The 11,153-nt window shown below is 41.2% G+C and overlaps 2 protein-coding genes across 2 annotated transcripts; both read left to right on the plus strand.

The window, feature by feature from the left end:
• The first annotated feature begins 1,287 nt into the window (after positions 1-1,287).
• glrx3 (glutaredoxin 3) lies at positions 1,288-2,761 on the plus strand. The gene has a single exon (XM_083918193.1). The coding sequence runs from the start codon at positions 1,303-1,305 to the stop codon at positions 2,281-2,283; it is 981 nt and encodes a 326-aa protein (XP_083774319.1). The 5' UTR covers positions 1,288-1,302; the 3' UTR covers positions 2,284-2,761.
• Positions 2,762-5,142: 2,381 nt separating this feature from the next.
• apom (apolipoprotein M) lies at positions 5,143-10,362 on the plus strand (the record flags this gene model as incomplete). Its single annotated transcript, XM_083917769.1, has 8 exons — positions 5,143-5,397; positions 5,583-5,642; positions 6,082-6,221; positions 7,008-7,078; positions 8,899-9,033; positions 9,988-10,086; positions 10,183-10,206; positions 10,294-10,362. The coding sequence occupies 7 exons, from the start codon at positions 5,143-5,145 to the stop codon at positions 10,194-10,196; spliced, it is 774 nt and encodes a 257-aa protein (XP_083773895.1). The 3' UTR covers positions 10,197-10,206; positions 10,294-10,362.
• Between the last annotated feature and the right edge of the window lie 791 nt (positions 10,363-11,153).

Consider the following 11,153-nt stretch of genomic DNA (forward strand, 5'->3'; position numbering starts at 1 on the left):
ATCGGCTCAGATATTGACTAACTAGCTGGATCAGATATCGGATGAATGAGGCCGATGATCCAGTCATTTCTTTTTTTTATTAATATCATACACAGCAATACAGTTACAGCGATCTAGTCACTTCAGTTCTAAGTTTGCAACAGCGGTTAGGGTTTTATATTACATTTTAAAATATCTGTTTGCAGTGCACTTTACATGGAAGTGTTATTCATTTACTTTTGCTGCTAATGTACACTTTATTTGTTAATGAATAATATTAATTACATTTATATCTGTGTTAATTGTTACCTTTTTTAATAAGGCTAAATGTTTATGTCTAGCTTAGATAGATAGAAGTGCTTTATTCATCCCCAATTGGAGAAAGTCAGATGTCCATAACTAAACACTCTCACATCAGTACAGATTTTAAAGAAATGTAAATAAATTACTTAAAAAGCTACTTTCAGATGGGATAAAAATGCACATTACAGAAGTTTATTGTACAGTCTTGTGGCCACCGGGACAGACGACCTCCTGAACCTCTCAGTGCTGCAGCACATGGAGAGGAGTCGGTCCCTGAGGCGGCTTCTCTGAGCAGCCACAGGGTTGTGCTGGGGGTGGCTGTTGTTCTTGAGAATGACCTGAGTCATGCTCCACATCCTCTTCTCCCCCGGCTCATCAACAGTGTCCAACCTCCACCCCATCATTGATCCACACTTCCTGACCAGCTTGTCCAGTCGGTTCTTCTCTCTGGACGTAACACAGTTGCCCCAGCACACAGCAGCAAAAAAACACAGCACTTGCCACAACAGATTGATGAAAAAGGTAAAAGGTACATTTCATTGCAGACTTCAAAGGATTTGAACTCCCTGAGGAAGTGAAGTCTGCACTGTCTCTCTTGTATGCTACATTTGCATGCACCGACCGATGCTTGATTCTTCACTCACATGGAAAGGTGTATGGTTCATTCATCCAACAGTATTATCGGATCGGTATCGGGCCCAGTATTGGATTGGATCGGGAAAAAAACTGTATCAGTGCATCTGTAATTGTTAGTATTGTTTTTTTTTTTTACAAAACATTTTGAAAGGTACTTCTGTAAATCAAACTAAAATAAGTGATATGAAAACAATGTGCAAAAACACGTTCAATCGTCTCCCCTCACAATCACAAAAAGTACCATTGCGCATGCGTTATACCCCCAAGCTCAAACGTTTGTTTTTCGGGTGTCCCGGCCTCCTTCCATTGGCCGTGGAAGCTACCAGACTGCACGGATGTGACGTCAGGACAGACACCGGAAACGCAACACAGAAGGAAAGAAAAATGGCGAATCTCGTGGAGGCGACAACGAATCAGCAGTTTGAGGATTTCTTAACCAAAGCTGGAAAATGTTTGACCGTGGTTCACTTCCAGGCGGCGTGGGCTCCTCAGTGCGGCCAGATGAACGACGTCATGGCCGAGCTGGCCAAGGAGCACGCGCACACCACGTTTGTCAAACTGGAGGCGGAAGCGGTGCCGGAGGTGTCAGAGAAGTATGAAATCGCCTCCGTCCCCACTTTCCTTTTCTTCAAGGGAGGGGAGAAGGTGGACCGCCTGGACGGGGCCCATGCTCCGGAGCTGACCAAGAAGGTGCAGCGCTTGGCGGTCACCGGGAGTCCGGGTGGAGGAGCTGCGGAGAGCAGCACCACGGACCTGAACCAGCGGCTGAAGAAGCTGATCAACGCGGCGCCTTGCATGCTCTTCATGAAGGGGTCCTCGCAGGAGCCCCGCTGCGGCTTCAGCCGGCAGATAGTGGGCCTGCTGAAGGAGCACAACATCCAGTTCAGCAGCTTCGACATCCTGTCCGACGAGGGGGTGCGACAGGGGCTGAAGACCTACTCCAACTGGCCCACCTACCCTCAGCTGTATGCGAACGGGGAGCTGGTGGGGGGACTGGACATAGTGAAGGAGCTGGCTGAGTCCGGGGAGCTGGAGAACACCTGCCCGAAGGTGGTCACCCTGGAGCACCGACTGAAGGCCGTCATCAACCAGAGCCCGGTCATGCTGTTCATGAAGGGCAACAAGGAGGGCGCGAGATGCGGCTTCAGCAAGCAGACACTGGAGGTTTTGAACAGCACCGGGGTGGATTATGACACCTTTGATATCCTGCAGGATGAAGAGGTGCGTCAGGGGCTCAAGACCTATTCTAACTGGCCAACCTACCCGCAGCTCTACGTGAAAGGAGACCTGATCGGGGGTTTGGACATTATCAAGGAGCTGCAAGAGAGCGGAGACCTGGTGTCGGTGCTGAAGGGGGAGTCGTAGGGGGATTTTGCCCGGCCATCAGAGAGCGAGAGAGAGAGAGAGAGAGAGAGGGGAAGGACAAGGAGTCACTGCACATGCCCGGATCACTGATGTTAACACGACACAGAAGTGAAAGAAACAATTTATGCAGAGAAATATTAGACTTGTTTCACATAGGATAGAACCAAACTGTTGTAACATTTAGATACGTTAACAAAGTGAGTTTTGCTCTCAGTAATTCTTGAAAATACATCTTGAGAAATGTTTAAAGTAAAAGTTCAATCCCCGTCTGACTTTGGGAAAACGCACTGAGAGCAGCTGGTTTTAGTTCAGATTATCTGTTTCAGTTATCACAGCTTCACACGGAAAACAAGTTCATGCATAGTGAAGTCTGACTTTTCATGCCGTCCCGTCCGCACGTTCTTCACCTGAAAGACAGGAAACCTATTTTAACTAAATCCAATAATCACTCTGGTTTGATTACTAAAGTCTAGGTGGCACTTACTGATACTTTGTTCATCCATAACATGATTAAACAATTAAAAAAGATACGTTACGCTTGTGTGTTGTTTTTGGTGACATTCAAAAACCTTAAATGTAAGAACGGAAGTTGTTGTTTGCATGTTGCATTGATTTTTGCAACCTCTGCAAACTACAGCCTCAAAAATAGAAGCTTCACAAAAGCAGTATTTTGTTGGCAGGGCTATTCCTGCTCTTTCTTTTTAAAATATTTATAAGTGTGCAGGAGAAGGAATCCTTCACAGGGAGGAACAGATTGTAATGAAACTAAATATGAGGAAACTGCATCAGTTGCACGATCAGTGACAGATGTGGCTTTCCATTAAGTTCAGCAAAAAAATGAATACCTTATTTTCAAATTTGATCATAAACATACAGTCGGAGTACAAAAGAAAAAAACATTTCCATAAACAAAAAGGAGTGGAGGGCAGCCAGAGTATCAGAGTGCAAGGTTAAAGTTCACTCAGATTAAAGCAGAGCAGCAAAACAAACAAACCAGACACTTTTAACTCATCAAGTGATATCAAAAATGGTTTCCACACCTTTAAAATGTGAATTCCCTTTGTTAAAACCAATTAGGAATTTCATTGAGCCACCTCCTAAACAAAAGGGGAGGTGGAGACTATTTAGTAATATTTGTTTTAGCTGAACCCATACCTGCTCTAAGAATCTGCTTCTGGTGGGAAGGAAGGGCCCATTTATTGTCAGAACAACCAAAAATAGCCGAAATTACAATCTGACGGAATATTTGTTCGACATGGTTTGGAAAGAAATGGCTTAATACTCGACGGTGCCAGAATAAGTGTGATAGTCTCACATGGAGGAAACCGATTCAAAAATCGCGTTGTGTTTGTTTTTTGATTCCATCTTGTGGAAGTACGTGCAGATTTTAACCTGATCTCTAACTTCAGAGCGGAAACTGTAGGTAGATTAATCGGTTAGTCAATCCAAACAAAGTGAATCGGCAACTGTTTCATATATGATAAATAATCCAAGTAATTTTAAGAAGATAATTAAATGGTTCTCCAATGGGAATATTTGCAAGTTTCTATTAAATTAAACTTAATATCTTAGGCTTCAGATCGGACATAACCAGCTATTAAGTAAGTCAACTTGGCTGTGTGAAATGGTGATTTTTGTGAACATTTTATAGACCCAGAGATTTAATGATTAACAGAGAAAAGAACCTGTCAGCAATTCTGTTTCTCAAAACCTGAGAAAGACAAACACGATTGTAGGACGATAAAAAAGTAGCACCAAACAAGAAGTTAATGATTCCCAGCAGATGCATGTTGACAGTGTCTTCTCCAGTCAGGACAGGCCGTACGCAAACAAATTAGCAATACTCTGTTTAAGTATATCAAAAATGGTACTTGCATGTATGTTTTTCTTATTCTATAATTAACAGTTGTTTTGTGGAAGTGATTTCAAAGAAACCACCACCTCCTACACACGATGATGACTCAGAAGCGCTTTAAGTTTCTTCCTTGAGCAGATTTTGGAACATGAGAAGAGCTCGCTGTGTGAAAGAATGATTCATTTCAATATAAAAGTGTTTAACCCAAGATCAGAAACTGCCCTATTGAACCCATGATGACCCTCTTTCAAACTTCAGAATCAGCTTCATTGGCCAAGTGTGTGTACACATACAAGGGATTTGACTCAGGGGTTTTGTTGCTATAGTTACACAGACATTTAAAAACGTAAGGACAAAACAGCAAAAAGGACAACAAAGCAGAACGAAAGTAAATAAGCATTTAGCTATTATGTGCTATATAAAAAACATACACACACACACTTCAACAATTACCAACATACCTATATATATATATATATATATATATATATATATATATATATATATATATATATATATATAAACAATAGTGCAAGTTGTGCAGTGACAATATGTTTGAATATTGATTAATGTGACAGGTAACTTTACAGTATATGCATATATGTAGATAGCATATAGTATACAGCGGCTTAGGTTTATACTGATATATTTAGTGATATGTTGGTGTTACAAAAAAAACTTTATTTACATGATAATATAAAAATATATAGTGTCATTTAATGGATGTTCATCAAAATGGCGGGATGTGAGCAGAAACCGTTTAGTTTCTGGTTGTTTTGGCGTGCAGTGTTCTTTAGCGCCTACCAGAGGGGAGAAGTTTGAACAGGTTGTGTCCAGGGTGTGACGGGTCTGCAGGTTTTTTTTTTTACCTGCCTGTTCGTTGACCCTACCTCCTAAAGTCCCGAGTGGAGGGGTTGGCACCAGTGATTCTTTCTGTAGTCCAGATTGTTTGTTGTACTCTGTTTCTGTTTCGTTTTTTTTGGCTGATCCAAAACCACGCAGCGATGGACGTGCAGACAGAGAACGTGCTGCAGAACTGGATCAGCAGGTTGAACTTCCCGAGCTGGTGCAGAAAGTGCATCCTCTGCTGGGCCTTTTTTTTTCAGACTGAGTCTATGTTGGATGCCAACTTTCGGTCCTGGGAGAAAGCCGAATGCTTCCACAGCAGAAGCAGTGTTGTTGAGTGGGGGGACAGAGTTGGAGGGGCTCCTCCTGAGGTCCACCGTTATCTCCACAGTCGTAGGTGTGGAGGTCAGGGGGTATTGCAGCTGTACACATTAATTATTTACCTACATCCACCCCCTTTTATGTTGTAATAGAAACATGCCTGTGCAAAGAGGAGCAACAGACACTCTGATCGGGTAGAAGTTTTAGTGCTGAGGTGGCAGATATGTGGGATAACGCGTTGTCATATTTGCTCTATTTATGCGGCTTGTTCTATCAGGTCTTTGTTCCTTGTTCATATCCGGAGCAGTTGCCTGTCAACACGGTTGATCACCAACAGGTGAGAAACAACATATTTAGATTTTCTGTTGATCAAAATGCAAACGGCACCCAGATACCATAACTTATTATGACAGAGCAATCAACATTTGATTATTTCTGTCACTGGAAATTTGTTGTAGATGACTTTCCAGGGAAACTTTTTTTTCACGACACATGTAATTTGTAATTTGTGATGCATTTAAGCTGATTTGAATGCTCGTCTTAATAAATACCCTCTGGTTGTGAATGAGTAACGCTCTGGAATTTCAGTTATTGCAGATGCACAGAGATTAACCGAGATAATATAGACGTGACCGCGGAGACGCTCTTTCCACCCCCTCTGTTCTTTCCATAAGTGGTCCTCTTCTCAAGTTGTGGGCTCATATCTTAAAATAGCTTTTGTTCCTTTAGCGTTGCTGCAACCCCACACTGTCATGCTACCTCTCCATCTGTTTTAGTATTTGGGGAAATGGTACTTCAAAGCAGCAGTCAGTCACAGAGAGGCTGACATCCAGATGTTTAAAGCAATGGACAACATGTGGTTCGCCATGGAAGAGCCGGTCAATGACACACTGCTGCTGACTGGACATATGCGCATGTGAGGTCTTCAAATACACACGCATACGCACACGCACACGCACACGCACACACAGTCTAAACAAGTAGATGTTTCTTAACGCGCATGATGTAATGAGGGCAAAAGGGCAATTCTCCAAAACTAGTATAAGATGCAGCAAGGATATTAAAATATAACATGACATTCATGGGAAAAACTGCTCTGATGCACTGTGTTTAGGTGAATTACTGCACAACAGTTAGTAAAAAGTCAATACAGTAAAAATTATTATAATGTACGTTCTATGTGACTATTTGAACTCACGTTAACCTCATGTTTTATTCTGGATTGGGTCAAGTACCTAAGTAACACTGTAGAAATTCAGCTAAATATGAAAGCATCCAAACTCAAAGTTCTCATTCTGAGGAAAATATTAAATTTAAATCTGAAAAGACACGTTTGCCTATCAAATGTAGTGGAGTAAAAATGTTTTCCTCTGAACTGTTAGTAGCATAAAATGGAAATACTCAGGTAAAGTCCAAGGATTTAAACTTGTACTCCACCGCTGACAGCATGGAAGCCAACATTCACTCTTTATTTTAATGATATAAACATATTTATAGGTATGAGAGTGTCTCACTCGCCTGCTGAGAACAAGAGAGAGGGAAAAAAACCCAGTTCCTAAATAGACTCCAGAATTAGGGAAGTGATGTTCAGAAAGTGGAAAAGTTGTGAATGCATGTTTCAAAAATGAAAGTCCTGATGTCATGTTTATCTTTTGTTATTATATCATCTAAACGTGTATTTGCTTTTCAAATATTTGCTTAGAGGAGATGACTGCATAAAAGAGACCTGGACCTATCATATTCATCCTGACAGGGAAGATCTGGAGCTGGAAGGTACAGTAACTACAGCACCGCCTGCATTCACACGCACACACAAGAGATCTATAGGTACAAGTTTCTGGAGGACACTTTATGTTTGTTTGTTTGTTTGTAAGAGACTCTGCAGATGGGACCTTTGTGCTAAAATAAATTCAAAAACTTTACCCCAAAACACAGGGATTGAGTAATTTTCCCAGACTTTTATTCTTGGCAGGGTGGGAAACCCCCTGAGCGTTTCTGTTAGAACATCTGTAATGCAAAAGCTCACCACTGAAATTACTTTTGGGTGGATTTTCAGCTTAAAGAACTCGGGCATCTGAATATTTAGTGTAATCATTTCACACACAAACATGAAATCAATATAGTTCCAAGCTTGTCAGGTCTAATTCTTCATATTTCCTCATGTAGAACAAGTAGGTAGTTGCCAATCTTGCCACAAATTATTTCTAAAATGTACAGTTTTTATTGCTATGGTGAACTACACTAAGCCAAAACTACAAAAAAAGGAATTTCATTAGATGTACACCGACAGGACAAAGAGAGAAAGGACCTTATTCAGCAGAAAAGTTATAACAACAGGCTGTTTCCTGTTTCCAGTCTCGAGAAAACCAGCCTCTGACTCTAGCTGTAAATGACACACAAATCTGAGAGTGGTATCTATTCATTTAAAACAGAGCCTCGAGATCAGACCACGTCCACCATAAGTTCTTAAATGGGACCTGCGCACATTAGAAATCCATACATGTCATTCCTATGGTCTTAGACGGTCCAAAAATATTAGTAAACATATACAACTCCCTCCCGAATCTAAAACCCGGAGTGCTAAACCCCAAGTTTGTGATGTAATCAAGTATACCATGAATTGGGAAAGATGTTTTGGATTAGAGGTTTTCAAAATGTGAGACGGGCTCCAAACTGTTGATGGGTCTCTGACTTTGAAAACCCTGAGGGAAAGCTCTGAGTATATGGGAACATTTTCTGTTTCCAAACAGGAGAATACTCTAATAAAATGAAGCTCATTTGGGTATAAAAAAGAAAACATATCAAATCAGATTCCCCCTCATCATCTATAGAGTAGCTCCAGACGAAAGGCCTTACACAGCGGGGGCTTGACGAATAAACAACATGAAAATGTAAAATGCTCGCCTGTAAATATCCATATCGGCAGGTAAGCACTTACACAGTCTAGGGCTTTTATTGTGAAAGGTAAGCACGGAAGGAGTGGATCTGGTATGCACTGCTGTTGTCAAAGCTGAAAGGAGTAAAGTTTGCAGTGTTGGTTTGGACAACATAGCTTCTGTGTTTTTTGTTTTATAATTCTCCTGGTTGATGCCTTTATTCGTGGTGTGAAGGCTCAGAAAAATCAACCTTGTGAAAGTACACACCGGATTAATCGCACAAAAAAAGTGGTGTGTGAAGGGCTCGACTGTACGTCTCGTGTTTCTGACTTTGAGAAAAGGTAGCTCATGTTCAAGCATATTAATCAAACTTTCCTGGGTCACGAGAATAACATATTGGGAGTTCTTAATTTAGGTGATGTCCCCCTTTAATTTCAATTGATGCTTTGCTTTTGAGGTGCATACTCCAAAATATTCATTAAACAACCAGTGAACCTGGAGCGGTCTGCTTCACCCAGTTTGGTAATCCAGCCTTGACCAAGTTCAGCACAGAATAATCAACTGATAAACTAAGAGAAAGCAGCTTTACAACAAAGACACCTCTATTAATAATCAGCCTTGGAGCCTTTTGGGAGTACACTGCAGTACGTTGACCTCTTCCTGGGTCACTCACTCATACTGCTGCTGCCCTCGTGGTGTCTTGTTGTTTTGACGCAGGAAGGCCGAAGCGGAGGAACCTGCTCTGGAGCGGCAAGTCGGTCAACTGTCCCGGGTGCATCATTTTCCAGGAAATAGAACCACCTCTAAAGGAGACAGACTCAGAGGACTCTCTCAGCAGACACATGCTGTATGGTAAGCCAGCTTAATGGAACAGATAACCCCAAATAATGCTCAAATAATTCAGCCTCCACAAACTATTACCGTCTACAGCTGGAGATAAATACCAAACATCTTGAAAGAAAGTGTCCTATGTTCCTCGGTCTGTTATTTTGTCAACAATCAGGGCCGAATTCCCCAGGCAAATAGGCTTATGTACACCCTAACACTACCCCCTCACCCTAACCCTAAACGTTACCTCTAGCCGTACCACAATGCTGAATTAAATCCGCGGAGGCAGAGGCTTATACGACCGGGGAACATATGACCCTGGGAACATAGGTATGACCTCCTCACCAGCTAGCTTTCACAGATTTTCACACAAATAAAACATTTCTATGATGTAAATAATGGTTTTATATGATAAAACAAATGAAAAACTCAACCTCAGTTTTGACTAAATATGAAGTTAATGTGCTTTAAGGCAGTGTAGTCAAACGATTTCAGTGAGGGCCCCAAACGATCGTTTTTAACATACTGAGCTACGGACGACTGCAGCAAAATTCAGGAAATCATGAGGAAGAAAAAGGAAGTAGTCAAGACCAACTTAATCAAGTCCGAGTCAAATCCAAAGCAAAGTGAGTCCTGTTTAAGATCAGAATAGGCAATAGTGTCTTCCCAATGTTAATTCAGTGATGAAGGAGTAAGACAAGATCTCTCTCCCAACACCTAATCAATGCATATCATTTTGGCAATGCTCTGTAAAACTGATCCTGAATCAGCAGCCAGGACCAAAGCCGAGTCCAAGACAATTACAAGTCCAAGCATTTAGATCAAAACATTTTAATTTCGGGGTGAACTATTTGGTTAAATAACTACTCCCTGAAAGGTTTATTTAAACACGATTCTTAACACTCATGGCATGTGATTGTTGTTAAATCAAACGGTCTGCTGCACCAACACATCTAACTTGTTCGCCTTCCACTGTAGCTCGCCAGAGTGACGTCGACTCTGAGGTGGTGACAGCATTTCTGAAAAACTTCGCCTGTCACGGAGTGTCCAAAAGTGTCAGACTACCTCAACAGAAAGGTTTGTCATTTGGATAATATTGAAGAAAACAAGAAAATCATGCTTTTGAATCTCAAAATGTTTCTTGAATTGAAACAATTGCATCTGCATTCACAGAGTTTTGCACCTAAATGCATTCAGGTAGGCGAGAATATCCATTGTCACTGTTATGACCCGTCCTTCTTTACTTTGTCTAACAGTCTCTTGGTTGTACACAATTTCTTACAGGATGTGACAGGAGCGATGGACAGCTTGGATGACAATACATGTTTTCCGTATTTTCACTGTGTAACAGGGAAACAAATGAAGTAAAAATACAAACATGTAATGTGTTATTTCATTCACCCTTCACATTTTCTGCAAACATCAAATGACATCAGCAAAAAACTGTGATTTGTCGTGCCAAAAATATGATGCTACACTGAAAAGTGAAACCAGCCATGAAGATGTTTTGATTGTTTGCTCATCCACCCATTTTTTTTGTTTTACTTATTGTCAGGCGATATAGCATGAGTTGAAAAAAACACCTTTGAGGGAGAAAATCCACCAACAGCCAACAGCAAAAACCCAAGGGGATTCCCGTGATGCCTACTGAACAGAAATACCTGTTCACATAACTTGAATGAAGGTTTTTACGCCGATCACTACACTCAGCTTTAGATCGGTCACATATGCGAAGAAAAATATTGGTTTATTAAGACTCCACTATAAATAAATGACCTTTTTGTTACTCTATTTTACCATTTGATATAATACAGATACATATAATACAAATGCCATTTCTACGCAGTTCATGAACCATGTGTTATTTCCCCGTCAGGTTTGCATGGAAAGATTTCCTTGTTCACTAAATGATGAGTAGCTATTACATTTCCTAAATAAGCTAAAGCAAATCACTCTGAATAAATAGAAGGATGAAGCAATGTGTTTGTGTTTCTTGTTGTCATGACAGCAACAGATAATCACTTCCACCTGACTGACGTCTTTGTACCTCCGGGCCAAACGAACCATGCAATGATTCAAGCACACGACTCAGTGTTCTGCTTCTGTACAGTCAGGTGGCACACCCAACCGTGACATTTGTAAGG

The sequence above is a fragment of the Echiichthys vipera genome, assembly GCF_963691815.1.
Source record: "Echiichthys vipera genome assembly, chromosome: 8".
NCBI lineage: Eukaryota > Metazoa > Chordata > Actinopteri > Perciformes > Trachinidae > Echiichthys > Echiichthys vipera.